Source organism: Felis catus, chromosome A1, assembly GCF_018350175.1.
Source record: "Felis catus isolate Fca126 chromosome A1, F.catus_Fca126_mat1.0, whole genome shotgun sequence".
Classification (NCBI taxonomy): Eukaryota; Metazoa; Chordata; class Mammalia; order Carnivora; family Felidae; genus Felis; species Felis catus.
In genome coordinates this window covers 70,546,994-70,563,941 of record NC_058368.1, presented here as the reverse complement: position 1 = coordinate 70,563,941, position 16,948 = coordinate 70,546,994, and the positions used below count along the sequence as shown (strand labels likewise).

The 16,948-nt window shown below is 38.9% G+C and overlaps 2 protein-coding genes across 15 annotated transcripts in view; one reads left to right on the top strand and one right to left on the bottom strand.

The window, feature by feature from the left end:
• UBAC2 (UBA domain containing 2) overlaps positions 1–16,948 on the bottom strand; it is a 200,937-nt gene that overhangs the window by 86,739 nt on the left and 97,250 nt on the right. The gene's annotated exons all lie outside the window — the stretch shown is intronic.
• On the top strand, positions 307–15,214 carry LOC101101025 (G-protein coupled receptor 183). Of its 4 annotated transcripts, XM_045055360.1 has the most exons (4): positions 332–436; positions 8,311–8,479; positions 12,764–12,801; positions 13,570–15,214. In XM_045055360.1, the coding sequence occupies exon 4, from the start codon at positions 13,585–13,587 to the stop codon at positions 14,671–14,673; it is 1,089 nt and encodes a 362-aa protein (XP_044911295.1). In that variant the 5' UTR covers positions 332–436; positions 8,311–8,479; positions 12,764–12,801; positions 13,570–13,584; the 3' UTR covers positions 14,674–15,214. The 4 variants fall into 4 exon arrangements, with proteins under 4 accessions (XP_019684521.1, XP_044911295.1, XP_044911302.1 ...); XM_045055367.1 differs by lacking the exon at positions 12,764–12,801 and having other exon boundaries at positions 13,572–15,214; XM_019828961.3 differs by lacking the exon at positions 8,311–8,479 and having other exon boundaries at positions 355–436.

Sequence of the window (16,948 nt, the reverse complement as noted above, 5' to 3'; positions counted from 1 at the left end):
AGCATTAAAAACTCATACTTTTACACAGAATCTAGATACAAAATCATCAGTAATTCTCTTTTTTTTTTTTTCTGGTTAAGGTTTATTGCTTTAGTCTTCCTTTCAAAGAATTTTTTTAATACTGATTTAAATCTTTATTTAAAAAACTTATAAAGTTCCACAGATATTAGCAATGCATAAATTCCTAGGGGTTTTTGGATAACTGGTAAAAAAAAATCACTAACAGAAAAATTTCACTTCCCATTTAAAAAAAAAAAGTGCACACGCATATATGAGGGTAACTAATCATTGCTATGCTCAGTCACAGCGTGACAAAAAAAGCCACCACCATAAAAGGATGTCTGCATAATCTCTCAAGCAACATGCCAAAGTAACCTACTTCAGTTGGGCAAACACGGACTGCTACCGCACGGAGGTCCCAACAAGTCACCAAGAGGTGAGTACTAGATATTTCATTTCTTTTAAATATTTTATAAAACTTTAAAAGCCTAATTAAGGTATAAAGTAAAGAAAACAATCTATTCAATGACAACTATAAATATTTCTAACAAAAATCGTATCAATATAGTTTAGTCTCCGCTGACTGGCAGTTCTAATTAGCTAATACCGAGGTAGGTGAGAACAAGGGACCATGACTGAAATCTGTGCCAAAACACGGGGCTTACTTTGTACTTCTGTGTGAACTCACAGTTACAGAAAACAGCATCAAGTGTAAATCAGCAAATAATGCCAATATTTCAGGGTACTTTAGTATGAAGGGAAAGGAACAAAATTATTTTAAAATGGAGTATTCCTACACTTAAATGCATGTGTATAGAAGTTATTTAGCACAATTTGAAACAAAAAAAGTTGTCACATTCTACTATTTGACCATGTTTATATACCTAAAGGTCTTTTCTATACACTATTACTTCTATACTTTCTAGTATTTTTCCAGACAGAGTGCCAATACTAGAATTCATTAGGCAAAGGGTATAAATGTTTCTAAAGCTTTATATATAAACTGGTAGTCTTTGGTTTACAAAAATATTTTACCAATTTGCTGCCCACCCCCCTCCCCACCAACCAGTGACAGTTTGGGCTTCACTGCTTCTTAGCCAACACGAGTATTTTAATTCTAAATATAAACAATTAATTTGATAAGTGTAAAATGAATCTGTTGCTTGCTTTATATTTATTTGATGATCACTAAAGCTGAACAGGTCTATTTTTTCTAGAATTTCCATGTGCCTAAAAAAATGTCACAAAACAATGAAGTACATGTAATGATTTGCAACATTTATGTCCAGGGTGGGAATGGAAGTAACAGAAATTCTTGGCAAAATGTAAGCTATGAGGAGAGTTCCTCTAAAGGAAGGCGTGTCTGGGAGCTCTAGGGGGTATCAGTCCAAGTACAATACAGGGTATTGGTTCAGGGCATGGGCTCTGGAATCAGGCTTAGACCTGGGTTCGATTATTCCTAAACTGTGTGGCCTCGCGGGAGTAATAATACTGCCAAATCCTTGTCACATTGGCTGTCATAGGTAAGCGCCAGAAAACTGTCTGCTATCATTCTCTCCTCCCTCTACCCATTAAACTACCAAAGGATGAATCCAATAAGTTTCCTTGCCCTATCATTTTGTGAGAATTATTTTTCTTACACTTATTTGCAGATCTTCACAGAATATTTTACATAAAGACTGAGTCTATGGAGGGTAAACATCTATCTGTGCTTGCTGTCTGGATCCGCTTCTGCTACTACTTCAGCTCATGCTTTCTCCCCAGGACTCAATCATACTTTGGAGACATAACGCTACAAAGAACACAATGCTGCACAAAGCCTGCTCACTCACTGGCTCACCTTTCATGAGGTGGGGGCGGGCGTAGGGGTGGGGGTAGGAATGCCTCTTATAAATTACATTAACTAGCTTCCAAGAACTTATTAGTAACATGACCAATCATTTACTAGAATAAACACTACCTCAGATCACTATATGACTTTCCTTCGCTTAAGAAATCCACAGACATTTACTAGGTATCTACTGTAGGATGGTTCTGAAACACTCTATGGGGTAAAATGTAGGGGAGAAAGCCATCATCCTTAAGAAGAGTGCATTTTAAAAAAAGAGCTTCCCACCCAGCAGAGGAGTTTACAAGTAATGCCTCCCTCCCTGCCACGGGTAAGGGCCTACTGCAGGGTTCAAGGCCACAGAGCATGGAGTGTGTTAACGGTGTGCAAGTCCTTCCAGCCCATGTAGTTCCTGAGCTTTCCAAGAAATCTGTAAAGCCCAGGGCTTCAATATTAGATGAGATAATGCATGTGAAAACCATCTGAAAACTGTAGAGTTAACAAAGATCCTTGTGGTGTCTTGAAAGCTCAAAGAGAAGAATAAAAAATATTTTGTTAAAAGTCTACAAACACCTAAAAAGTAGCATAAATATAAATTAATAGCATCAAAGCTATCCTAGGTAGTCACCATTTTCTTTCAGTCTAAATTGTTTTATGGAAATATTGTTAAAAATAGTAAAATCTAAATTCATTTGTAAAACCTTTTACTTACTTTAAAATATAAGTAAATTAATGAGTGCCTTTAAATCAGCATATTTCCCTCCTCCTCTCCCTCCTTCCAGCTCCCCAGTTCTCCTCTTCTCTCTAGTTCAGACAGGATGAGTTGGTACATGTTAAACTTTTAAGATGTTTTCCTATTTTTAACCTGTTTTCTACCAGTAACATCAGATCGATTTGGTAACAGGAGCCAGGGATAAAACACTTTGCACAAAATACGATTTTAGGAGCCAAACTGCCAGGGTTGAATCCTGACATTTAACAGCTATGTCTTTAAGACAAGTCATGAAAGTGCTCTGTGTCTTAGTTTCACCACTGGACATGGGTTTGTGAAAGTTCTATGATGATTCAGTGAGTGAATATACGTAGAGTGCCCAGAACAGTGCCTGGAGGAGAGTCTGAGCTTAATGACACTGGTTCCTACTACTAATCAAGAACTCTGATAAAGAGCCTTTGCCTAAGGATCTAGAAAGCTGGGACTCTGTCATTCTTTAGTGGGTGTCTATTGTGCCTCAGTCATGGGTCAGCTGGAGATAAACAAAATTAACACAGTTCCCATGCACAGGACTCCACAGGCTGGTGGCAAACAGAAAAATAAACTCAACAATACAGGTGCTAGTAGAGAACACAGTGCCCTCACGAGGACACTGCACGCTGTCTTTCTGGAGGGTGCTCCAACAGAGCAGGACAGGATAAGATCAGGGAAGCTTCCAGGCACAGTGGACTCTGAACTAAGTCTTGAAGGAAAGTAAGAGCTGAAGATACAGGACAAAGAAGAGGAGTCGTCCGAAAGAAGGAAAAGTGCCAGAAAGGCACAGAGCTGTGACAGAACACAGAACGTCAAAAAAGTGCACATAATTTAGGAAAGCTGGAGCCAGGGCATCACAGGGAGATGGCCAGAGAGCCAGCTGAAGGGTAAGGCAGAGCCCAGCCACAGGGAGTCAGAGAGCTTCCCATCAGCCCAGGGTTCAACGTACGGCATTTGAAAGGCACTGTGAAAGGTGTGGCAGGAGCTCCAGAGAGATGGGAGAGAGGCCTGAAGGCAGGCAGTGGGAGTGAGAGTAGTATACAGACAGGCAGATGGACCGACAAACACATGGTGTAGAGGCGAGGCCGAGTGTGGGAGACAGTCAGGAGGCTGCAGGCACAGGAACCGCTGACTTGATAGGAGTTAGCAAGTGAGGGACGGCATGGAGTCCCAGACACCTTTGTGACTCCTGACTTGGTACCTATACTGATGGAGGACCCTGAGCAAATGATCGAATCTCTCTGGAATTCTGCTTATCCACAAAATAAGGATATTTGATGTTTCTGACTAATTTCCATGAGATGAGTCAAAAAACAAAACCTGAAACTCCCTTGAACTTTAAGGAGAAAAGGCACATAAAGATAACACAGACTGAGATCTTTACTACAAAGAATCTTTTTATGGGGCGCCTGGGTGGCTCAGTCGGTAAGTGTCCGAGTTCAGCTCAGGTCATGATCTCATAGTTCGTGAATTCCAGCCCTGCACTGGGCTCTGTGCTGACAGCTCGGAGCCTGGAGCCTGCTTCGGATTCTGTGTCTCTCTCTTTCTCTGCCCCTCCCCTGCTCGCACTCTGTCTCTATCTCTCAAAAATAAGTAAACATTAAAAAAATTTTTTTTAAAAAGAATCTTTTTGTATTATCCAGTTATTGTACTTATAGGTCAAATCATGCCACATGGAAACACAGTATTTGTCTTCCTCACTGAAATGCGTATTATGCGGGATTCTGTTTTCTTACAGTTCCTAAATATTATGTGATGTAACTCCTGTCCTTAGTATTACCACCTCCTTTGTGTTCATGTTGGTAACTTTCACATCAACCTACTCAGTTTGTTAAAGCTGCCAAAAGCCACACAAAGAAAATCAGTGAAAGGGGAAAGAAAAATAGCTGGAATATATGAAACCCTAAATGTGCAAGTAGGTGTTTAATCAAGTAATTCAAATGTCAGGCCCCTTTCACCTTTGCATCAATGCCAATGCATGTGTTTATGGAAGGCGACGTGGTCTTCCTCAGTCAGTGCCTATTAGGTCAGGATGCTGCAAAGGCACTAAAAGTAAACTACAAACTGGCGAACACATTTTTTTGGTTTTTGTTTTTTCTGTCTTCAAGAGGTTCTCAGGGCACCTGGGTGGCTTAGTAGGTTCAGTGTCTGACTCCTGATTTCGGCTCGTATCACGACACTAGGGTGGTGGGATCAAGTGCCGCAAGGCCCAGACTCAGCTTGGGGCCTGCCTAGGATCTCTCTCCCTTCCTCCCTCCCTCCCTCTCACTCTCTCTGCCCCTCACCCCTGCTCACACACTCCCCCTCTCTCTAAAATTCAAAAAAAAAAAAAAGCAAAGAAGTAGTTCTCTGTGCACTGTCCCGTAAGTGACCCTCTGCAGACCTACTGAGAGGTGGTCAGAAGCAGCCTGTGCCATGGGGTCAGCAGGAGGGTCACACTTCCACAAACCCAGAGGCAGGGTAGGGAGGTCCCCTCAGACAGGCCAACTGCAGACGACCACAGACAACCGCACTCTGAACATAAACACTCTGGCAGGTGCGAGATTCTATCCTGAGAAAGTTCAGGCAGCTATCAGTGTCCCACCTTCCTGGACAACGTTCCCTATATCCTTCCAAAAATGAATCCTGACCATAGACATAGTGAGCCATCAACTTAGGACTCAAAGCTGGCTGGGGAAAAAAAATCACCTGACAGTGTAGAAAGACTTATTTCACTAAGTGAACTGGGGCGCATACTGACTGTGAAACAAACAGCCGAGTGGCAGCTTACTGGAACACACAACCTGACTTTGCCAATGGAGTGAAGAGAGGCTGTGCCAGTGCTGGTCACAACCCGGCTGTGCCTCAGGTTTCTTTCCCACAATTAGGAATTAATGTTTCCCACCTGCCCCCTTTATGGGCAAATGGCCCACACAACTGCCCAGGTGATGGTTGCTTAGCCAACTAAAAAGAAGGTGGGCAAAAAATCACTGGTTGAGTGGTAGGCCATGACATGTGCGACACTGGACCGAACTTAGAAATCCCTGTGTGAGTCAGAGCAAGAAGGTTTTTTTCAAGTAACTGACAAATACTCATAAAACTAGGTAACCAGGGGAAGAAGCAACGATTCCTTTCTTCCGTGGAGTAGGTTTCCTCTCAAGGGCACCAACCAGCTTCTGCCTGCTATCGTGATACATCTGTGCTCGCCTAGTTCCTCAGCACACCGAATTCTTGCTCTTCTAGTGAACCCAAGCTTTCGCCCGCCCCCTCCTTTCTCAATGATTTAATTTTTTCCCACTCCAGAAACTTTCCCTCAACCTTACCTCTCCTCAACAACACAGCCAAAGGACAGGGTCTCCAGAGAAATCAGAGAAAGAATCAGATCAATCAATACTCCTCATTTAATAATATGCAAATACAATTCATATCTCTAAGTCCACATTTTTGCAGCTCTTATTTTTTTTTAATTTTTTAATGTTTATGTATTCTTGAGACAGAGACAGAGCATGAACAGGGGAGGGGCAGAGAGGGAGACACAGAATCTGAAACAGGCTCAGGCTCTGAGTTGTCAGCACAGAGCCTGATGCGGGGCTCGAACCCACGAACTGTGAGATCATGACCTGAGCCGAAGTCGGACGCTCAACCAACTGAGCCACCCAGGCGCCCGTTTGGCTCTTATTTTTGAAAGAGCCTAGAAACTCTTAGGAGCTCTTTTGAAAGAGCTCCTAGAACTTCCTTTTTGGTGCATGGGCACTTTGAGTCAGACCGTCTTGAAGTGTAAACATGGTCTTCAGTAGACTTGGCCTTATAGAGAAGTCACCTCTTACAGCTTATCATTTCACATGACTTGAGCCATTCAATCCATTGCTAAGGCCTAACTTTAAACAAAATTACTAAAAGTTTAACTCCTTTTCATTTAAGGCTGTTGATGCTTATTAAGTGAATAAATATTAGGGGTAAAGGTGACATTTCAGAATCTTAAAGCAAAAACTAAAAGCCAATATCCTAGTTCACACTAAATCTACAAGTACAGTGAAGGTTTTATTTTGTTTCTGCCACAAATAAAATCTAAGAAAATAATTATCCAAGCAAGTAAATTGGGACCACAGATCTGTGAACAATCACAAATACCTCCAAGTCGGTAGCCAGGGCAAATATTTCCAGGAACAAATTACATTAGCGCTCAATTTTCTTAAATACTAATAGATGAGTTTTTGGGGGGGAGCCTTTTATTTTCCTCCTTTCTGTGGCTAGAAAGAACTTGTCAGTTCATGTCAACACGTCCGGTTATGCAAAAATGAGATGATAATGTCTTAAGATATGTTAGCTACTCTAGCAGCAATGAAATCAACTCTAGAGAACACACACAGACCCACTTCCGAAAATATAAGTAAAAATACGGTGGAGGATATTTTGCTACGGGAGAGCCTGCTGTTTTGCATATGTTAGATTGGCAGTAGAGTTATCTCATTACATTACAGAGACAAAACTGGGATAGACCCCTTTGCTCAGTGACATAACTGGTAAGAGAACTGGCGCAGATGGCTGCCAGGGTGGCTGCAGCCAGCTGTCAGGAGGTAAGGGGGTTCCTCAGATGGAATCTGAATGCGGCCCCCACGCTCCATGCAGCCTAGTTACTAACTGTGCCCACAGGGCAAAGGCTTCAGTCCTCATTCATGTTCCTCAGGGTGTGGGGCACTAAGGACAGTTTAGTGGCCACACATACGTTGTCATTAGAAAGCATTATAAGGGAATCAGAATTCTTATAGATAAAAGTATTCTAAGGAAAAAAGATGAAGAACAAACACTTCGTGTTTTTCTCTAGGCAGTGAAATGATAAGTCATAGTACCTCCAAGTACAACTCAGTATATTTATCCTAATAACATGACAGAGCTGTCGTCTAAAGATTATAAAAATGTAAAATACTTAAGGGGTGCCTGGCTGGCTCAGTCAGTAGAGCATGCAACTCTTGATCTCAGGGTCATGAGTTCAGGCCCCATGTTGGGCATAGAGCTAACTTTAAAAAAAAAAAAAAAAAAGGATGAACTTATTTTAAAAACTAAAATACTTAAAATGTATTAAAAAATAAACAGATAAAGGAAGAAAAGGAGGAAGGGAGGGTGAGAGGAAGTTAGTTATACCTGAAAAAATGATTAAAAGAACCACTGGCAATCCAAAGGTTGGTAAGGAACACAGTAATCCAAAGAGCAAGCAGAACCCTAGTATGTGTGAGTAGGAGTCCTTTAAACAACAGTGAAACAATGCTCCCTCATTCAGATAACAGCACATTCCCAACATCATCCTTCCGTTTCAGGCCCTCCCATATTGAAAGATATCATCTCGGTAATTTCAGGACCTAGCATATGAAGGCACTGAAAACAATTTTTGCTGAATAAAAGAATGGAGTAAGTCAAGGTTCAAGAAAGTAATCTTGAGTCCTCAATGATTAAAGGAGGATATAAAATAATATCTCAGGGATGATGATAATAAACTGGGATTGATTTAGGTAAGAATGGGATAACAGTCAAGTACATGAAAGAATATTTCTCTCAATTCGGAAAAGATAAAAATGACTAAAACTATAGCATGAATAGCCCAGGATAGATATAATCAAGAACTAAGGTAACATACTAGTGCCATTAACAGAATCAACCTTCGAGAGGGTACTGGAACATCACCAGATTTCAAGACAGCCTAGATTCATCTTTACCAAAGACCATTTCTGAGCCATCCCATTTACTTGTCCGCACTGTGCAGGTGTCTTTCTCTGACTGACTCAGGACAAGGGTGGGCAGTAAGCGGTCCCTCAAGAGTCTTCCCATCAGTGATCTACACTGTCCTAGAAGTGGGGACCCCACTGTCCTTAGGAAGGATCGTTGCCTGGCTCTGCAGCGGAGGGGACATCTTGTTCCCAGGCTATTTACAGGTAAAGATGTTTCTTAAAGCCTAGACCACTTCAAAACCACAAACTCTCAGTTCTTCAAGGGCAATATGAACCAGCTGCCCTTGCCAAGAATTGGACAGGGTAGGAGACCTGAAGCCAGGTCACCAGAGAGAAGGATCTAGCATGACCTTTTAAGCTCTATGGCACTTGCTTTCCTCATATGGCAAGTAGAGAGCGGACAGCAGTACTTAGCCCACAAGGGTCAATACAAATGTTCTTCCAGATAGGACTTAAAGGTAGGCACCTAATAAAAATTAATGCATCAATCTGAGTAAAGGGCACTAAAGGGCCAGCTTTGAAATGTATGTCAGATGACAAGATTTTTGAAAGAACTGAATTAAAAAAATGTTTTTCCTCACGTGAAGTTATTTGCCTATTTACTCATTTCATAGTCAATTCATGTTCAGTATTAAAAATTTAAATTCATGTTTAGTATTAAAAATTTAAGCACATATTCAGGCACCTGGGTGGCTCAGCTGGTTGAGCAACCAACTCTTAATTTCTGCTCAGGTCATGATCTCATGGTTCATGAGGTTGAGCCCCACATTGGGCTCTGTGCTGACAGTGCAGAGCCTGTTTGAGATTCTCTCTTTCTCTCTGACCGTCTCCTGCTCTGTCCCAAAATAAATAAGTAAGTATTTTTAAAAGAGAACAAAAGTTTAAGAGTTTATGGATAAAATTCAAAAGTTACTTATACAAAATTATGTCCTGGCATACATATCCATGCAGATGTGTGTACATGTATGTATACATAATTGCTTTTCCTCCAAAGTGGCATGTTGTATAATCTGCTTTCCTTACTGAACATTATTCCCTGTCAAGAAACAGGCATCCACAATGTCATTTCCACTCTATGGCTATACCATAAAATATTTAGCCAATGTCCTGATGATGGACATTTGATTTGCTTGCAAATGTGCATCTTTATAATTAACACTGTGTTAAATATTCTTGAGCATCAGATGTTCTGAAACCCCTGCCATTTTTGGCTCTACCAAGTGCCATACTTCAGTAAAGAAGCTGGACGCACATTTACAACATGGCAAGCAATGGGACATTCTTCTCTGAGTCTTATGTTAATGTGACTTTCCTAATCTCTACAATGGCATTTATTCATATGGAGAATTTCTATCCTAATATTTGTTTTAGAAGCATTTCCCGAACCTGTTGAGAAATATTCCTCAAAATAAAGCATACACATTGAGGTTTTCAGAAAAAAAAATTCACAGAAAGTACAAAAATCAAAGAAGTTCTTGCTATCTGTTCCCAAGTCTCAAGCCCTGCCTGAAATTTTCACCTCTCCATGTCTAGTCTCGGTTCTTGAAAAGTTACTTCTCACAAGAAGCCTTTCTCAACTCACTGGATAAGGTTTTTCTACTTTCATTCCACAAATGCAATCCCCATGATTTCCCTTTCAAGAATCACTCTATTTTTTTTTCTGCACAAAACAGAAATTCCTTATTTATTAGGTGTTTGTTTTGTTTTCTATTTTATTAATTTCTGTAATCATCTTTATTATTACTTTCTTCTACTTTCTTTGGGCAAACAATTTTCTTCTAGCTTCCTGAACTGTGTATTTATCTATTTTCAATTAAATAAATTCAATTAAAAAATAAATGCATTCACAAGCATATAGAGATGTTGAATCACTATGCTGTACACCTGAAACTAATGTAGCATTACGTTAATTATACTCAAATAAAAATTATTTCAAAATAAAAAATCTGCAAATAAAATAAATGCATTCAAGGCTCTACATCTATCTTAGATTAACACTTCAGCTGCATCCCATTGTTTGGCATATAGTATTTTAGTCATTTTGTTCTAACTGCTTCAAAATCCTATAGTGATTTCTTAACCCACGAGTTCCTTAGAAACATACTTTTTTAGATTCTAAATGTATCCTTTATCTCTGTATTGTTCATTTCTAATTTAGTTGCACTGTAGTCACTGGAATGTCAGCTGCTAAGTAACATATTTTCTAAAAGCTCTGAGGTCCTGTGATGACCTAGTACACAAACTTGCAAAAAATGTTCATGTACCTTCAGCACAAATTCTGTGAAGTCTCACTGGGTAAATCTTTTAAGTCTTTAATCTTTATCTGACATATTCTAATGAAGATGTGTTAAAATCTCCAATTTCTCCTTTAAATTTTGCTGTTACATGCACAGTTCAAAATTGTTTTTATATTCTGGGTGAACTCCTCTTTTTAACTTCTGTAGTGACTCTGTTCATCCCTATTAATATCGAATTTGCCTTCAATTCTGTTTTTTTCTGATGTTAGTATTGCTAACTCTAGCTTTCTACTGGTTGGGATTTGCCTGATACATGTTTTCCCATATCTTTATTTTCAACTTTTCTGAGTCACTTTTTTGAGCCCTCTCTCTTCTAAACAGCATACAGCTGGATATTTTTTTTAAATCCAAACCAATAGTCTCTTTTAATAGGTGAGTTCAATCTATTTATATTTCTTTCTCATAGTCTCTTTTCCTATATTTTCTTGATTAACAGAAAGTACTACTTCCAGTTTTGTTCCCTTTTACTTTAGGTTGTATTTCCATATTTTAACAATTAACCTATCAACACTGTATGTAACGCACACCTATAACATTAGAGCAATGCTCTGAAAACCCCCACTGTCTGTTGCTATCACTGTTTAAGACTGTTAGAAGTAAGTTAGCAGAGATGCAGTTCATTTAATACAGCAGTCAGAGTAGTAGTTGGTGTTTTGATATGGCTAGGGAGAGAGTTATTTTCTTTTAACATAAACCATCGTCACTAGATATATAGACATTTTCCCTTAATTTTGGTGACTTTCAGATGAGATTTGTGCACACAGTCCTATCAGAGTATCATTTTTCTTCTAAAGATAACATCACAGAATTTACTACTCTGCTCTTCCTAAGTTTTATCAAAGCTCAGCCTCCTATAAGGAGTTTTATTATTGTTTTCTACTTTTCAATGCAGGACTTTAAATTTCGTCTTAACATTATTTATAACAAGAAAAGAATTGGAAATAACCCAACTATGCATCAAGGAAATAGCTAAGCAAATTATGCACTAACACACTGGAATACTGCAGAAATATCTATAAAATGTCTACGTAAGATCTACACACGACAAATAGATGACACTGATCCATGAACACGTGAGGTGAATAAAGCAGAGCACAAGACACCACAACGTGTAATGCTTACAAGCACGCAAAACGTAGGAACGCACACTGCAAACATCAGTGGCATACTTGTGGAACGATCTAGTTCAGAATTAATCTTAACATTTCCCCTGAAATGGCTTCAGTTTTTTCTTTCTTTTTCGTCGTTTTTGTCGTGGTTGTCGTGGTCATCATCTTCTTCTTTTTTAAAAGAAAACCTAACTTTCAGTTCCTAACAAGGCCTTAGCCTGTTTCTCATACTTTTTAGGTTAACACAAATCAGATCACTGTGGTAAGTTCGTATTTCACTAAATAAATGTGTGACTGATTTCATTTCCTGGCAGTGATATGCATTTAGAAAAAAAAAAAATCCAACTGAAGTTCAATTTAAAAGCAAAGTTTTGCTCCCATCTGAAATGTGGGGTGCCACACATGATTTTGTTCTTAACCAGACAATGATTCTGAAAAAAGGCGGGGCAGGAGGGAATTTCTGCCTAAAAAGTTAGCATGTTCCCTCTTGTCACAAAAATACACTTGCTCTATTTAGATGGTTCTTATTTCCTTTGCCAGGGCTTTGCCAAAATCACCAAATTGTGAGTAAAAACATAAATTTTATTCTCTGTTCTTGTTACTATATATGTAAACATATTACATTTCATAGATTTTTTTTTTCTTTTGGAGGGGTGCTTCTTTTATTTTAAGGAAAAAAATTTAAAAAAATTTTTAATGTTTATTTTTGAGAGGGAGAGACAGAGTGCGAGTGGGGGAGGGGTAGCGAGAGACGGAGACACAGAATCCGAAGCAGGCTCCAGGTTCTGAGCTGTCAGCACAGAACCTGATGTGGGCCTTGAACTCACAGTGAGATCAAGACCTAAGCTGAAATCAGATGCTTAACCAACTGAGCCACCCAGGTGCCCCTGGAGGTATGCTTCTTAATAATCCCCTTTATCTAGTTCACCTATTCCCTCCCACTCATTTCTCCTCTGGTAACTACCAGCTTATTCTCTGTATTTATAGATCTGTTCCTGCTTTTTTTTTTTGGTTTGTTTTGCTTTTTAGACTCCATGTATAAGAGATATCATCTGGTATTTGTCTTTCTCTGTTTTACTTAGCATAATACCCTCTAGATCCATCCACGTTGTTGCAAATGGTAAGATCTCCTTTCTATGGCTGAGTAATATTCGTGTGTGTGTGGGGGGGGGGTATCTACTGACCTACCAATGGACACTTGGGTTGCTTCCATATCCTGACTATTACAAATAATGCTAAAATGGTACATATTAACTCTCTGAATATGTGTTTTTGTTTTCTTTAAATACCCGGTAGTGAAATTAGTGAATCATGTGGTATTTCTATTTTTAATTTTTTAAGGAAGCTCCATACTGCTTTCCACAGTGGCTGAACCAATTTACATTCCCACCAACAATGCAAGAGGGTTCCCTATTCTCTGCATCCAGGGCAACACTTGTTATTTCTTGTCTTTTTGATATTAGCCATCTGACAGGTGTGAGGTGATACCTCACTGTGGTTTTGATTTGCATTTCCCTGATGATTAGGGATGTTGAACATCTTTTCATGTGTCTGCCCGCCATTTGTAGGTCTTCTTTAGAAAAATGCCTATTCAGGTACTCTGCTCATTTTTAATCAAGATTATTTTTGTTTTGAGTCATAAAAGTTCCTCATAGATTTTGGATACGAACCCCTCACTGGATATATCATTTGCAAATATCTCCTCCAGTTTACTAGGTTACCTTTTTAAGGTTTTGTTGATGGTTTCCTTTACTGTGTAAAATATCACAGATTTTAAAATTTCTATAAATTTTCACAAATTTTAAAAGTTTGACCTATAAAAGGCAGTTTATATTACTTTTAGTTAAATGCACTTCTAATTAAAAGTACTCTCCCTGGTTCTCTCTAGAGACTTTGAACACCAATGATGGATACAAAAATGGACAACAATTTTACTACACCCTCTGCAGCAACTCAGGAAAGTGACTGTGACCTCTATTCACACCACAACACAGCCAGGATACTAATGCCTCTGCATTACAGCATTGTCTTCATAATTGGGCTTGTAGGAAATGTGCTAGCCTTGGTTGTTATTGTTCAAAACAGGAAAAAAATCAACTCTACCACCCTATATTCAACAAATCTGGTGATTTCTGACATACTTTTTACCACTGCTTTGCCTACACGGATAGCCTACTATGCACTGGGCTTTGACTGGAGAATGGGTGAGGCCTTGTGTAGGATAACTGCTCTCGTGTTTTACATCAACACATACGCAGGTGTGAACTTCATGACCTGCTTGAGCATTGACCGGTTCTTTGCTGTGGTGCACCCTCTGCGATACAACAAGATGAAAAGAATTGAACATGCAAAAGGCATTTGCATATTTGTCTGGATTGTAGTATTCGCTCAAACACTCCCACTGCTCATAAAACCTATGTCAAAGCAGGAGGAAGAAAGGACTACATGCATGGAGTATCCGAACTTTGAAGAAACAAAATCTCTTCCCTGGATTCTGCTGGGTGCGTGTTTCATAGGATACGTGCTCCCTCTCCTAGTCATTCTCATCTGCTATTCTCAAATCTGTTGCAAACTCTTTAAAACTGCCAAACAAAACCCACTGACTGAGAAATCTGGTGTAAACAAAAAGGCTCTCAACACAATTATTTTTATAATTGTTGTGTTTGTTCTCTGTTTCACACCTTACCATGTTGCAATTATTCAACACATGATTAAGAAGCTTCAGTCTCCTGATTTACTGGAATGTAGCCAAAGACATTCGTTCCAGATTTCTCTGCACTTTACGGTATGTCTGATGAACTTCAATTGCTGCATGGACCCTTTCATATATTTCTTTGCATGTAAAGGGTACAAGAGAAAGGTTATGAAGATGTTGAAGCGTCAGGTCAGTGTATCAATTTCCAGTGCAGTGAAGTCAGCCCCTGAAGAAAACTCACGTGAAATGACAGAAACTCAAACAATGATACATTCCAAGTCTTTAAATGGAAAGTAAAAACGAATTAAATCTTGAGTTTATAGCAAAGAGACCGCATGATGAACTTTGGTGGACTTTTCTTATAAAGCAAAACGATTGTTCAACTTCCAGTTAGGATTCTTGTAAATTCCTTTCATGGGGCATGAGCTCCCACCTCCAAATTGGAAGTAAACTGGTATATATTATTTTTTATACTCAAGAAAACAACATAAAGCAAAGTTCTAATGTGTAAATAAAATACTATACCAAAAGGGAGGTTATTTTAATATCTCTCAGTATAAAAAGCTTTTTATGTTAATGACAAATTTAAACATCAGTATTTCCTACCAATAATTTGGCAAAAGAAAAAAAGACTGTAGGAATGTATATTGCCAGTGTAAAAATGTCAATATTGTAACATGTTTCTTTTTGTTAACATATTTCTTTGACCCACACTTCTTTCAATCTTAGACTTTAATCTCCTTGATAATATCAGCATTTTCTTTTCTTTTGTTCTGAGTCATAAAATTTTGTTTCAAAGAACTCTTTTGGAATAAAGAGCAGGATGCTACAAAATTAAGAGTGTGTCTTTCAATGCTTACTTAAGGAGAGAACAGAACTAGCAGTGGATAGATTCGGATGGCAACATTATAATGATGGTGACTGAGGCAGATGAGAGCATTGAGCTCTCTTCCCAAGCAGCCAGTAGCTAAGGGTCCACAGCTCAGGAATATGACAAGGATTTTATGTGGAGGTACACACTGAGAGGAGTGTCCACTTGCTGAATTCTGGTTGGGAATAAAAAAACTTGCAAATATGCTTGGGTTTAGGGGATCATTCCTCTTTTATTCATAGGTTGGTAGTTCCCTCCTCTGCATTTCAATGGTCTGGGTTACCAGAAAGGGTAAGGATGAGCAGCAGGAGGTATAGCTACTGCTTGCCTAAATAAGATAGGGGAAAATGCAAAATTATAAACTTGAAGAGCTCCCAGGACTCTTTACAACCTTATACATTTGTTCACATAAACACCTGAGCATGAGTAGCATGACCTTTGCAAGTGCATTCACCCTGTCTGCCGGCTCAAATTTGTTTTACTGAATCCTCAAGTTGCCCCAATGCAGTATTTATGTTAGTAACGATACCAATTTTGATAATGGAACATACAGAAATTAAATGCTACATCATAAGTCATGCTTAAAATTTTTTTTAGGCTTTATATCCTGGAAATCTTTTCTTTTGAATTCTTATCTTACTCATTTTCAACTTTGATCCAGTAAGAAAATTTATCTCTATGGTTACACCATTTACTGAGTACTTTCGGATTTGTATTATGTGAATTTCACAAAGAGCTGCTGACCTTGAAGCCTCTGACTAAAAGAAGGCACTGATCTTTGTAACAGCTGATGGAGACAGGTGAGACAACATGGATGGAAGTCAGGATGTGAGGGCCTTTTCCTCACTCCACACATAAACCTCCAAACGTGAAGCGTAAGAAAGAGCAGAAGACTACATGTTATGCAAGGTGGCACTTCCAGGGTCATTTGCATTGGATCCCAAAACAATTATGAAAGCAACTGAAGGAAAACCTGAAACAAAGCCTCCTTAACTTCAGAGCGTCTGTATGGTGCACAAATTCTGTGACAACATTTGAGCACAGACCAGTTTATGTATGAGCCGACCGGCGGCTTTGCAGCAGATGAGAAAGTCCTCTCTCTGTGCTGAGGATCTTAAGATCCTTCAAACAAGGAAGTAAACATCTATGTCACTCAGCCAAGAAATACCACACTCTTTTATCTGTTTAGTTTTCTGCTTCCTGCCTCAAATATACCGCAAATCCATACAAATGATTTTCCCCAATCAGTAGTCATATTGCCAAAAAGGTAAACTTTAAACCTATCTCCAACTAATCTTAAAAAAAAAAAAAAAAAAAAAAAAAAAAAGCTGGTACTCAGGCAAATTCAACTATTCACTCTCCTTCAAAAGGCCCTTATTGCCTATTTTATTCATGAAGCCATAGTTTACCCATGGCCTCTGGGCACCCTTCCACTGTCTTGTATTATTAGTTGGCTTTACATTTATTTCCCTCATGGAGTAGGTAAACTTGGAGAACAGGGACACAGTGCTGTATAATTTTTGTATTCTGCTACAGAACAAAGGAGTGGCCTTATATACAACACATTGTTTGAAAATCACAAACCTGTAAGTATTTTCTGTATGAATCAGGTGATATGTTATTAACAACTTTAAATTATCATCTCGAACTAGAAAAACTCATCTAGGAAAGCTGACAGTTTTACAGCAGCTAATCATATTT

Excerpts from the sequence above, each read along its gene's own strand:
- LOC101101025 (XM_019828962.3), top strand. The coding sequence starts at position 13,585 with ATGATGGATACAAAAATGGACAACAATTTTACTACACCCTCTGCAGCA.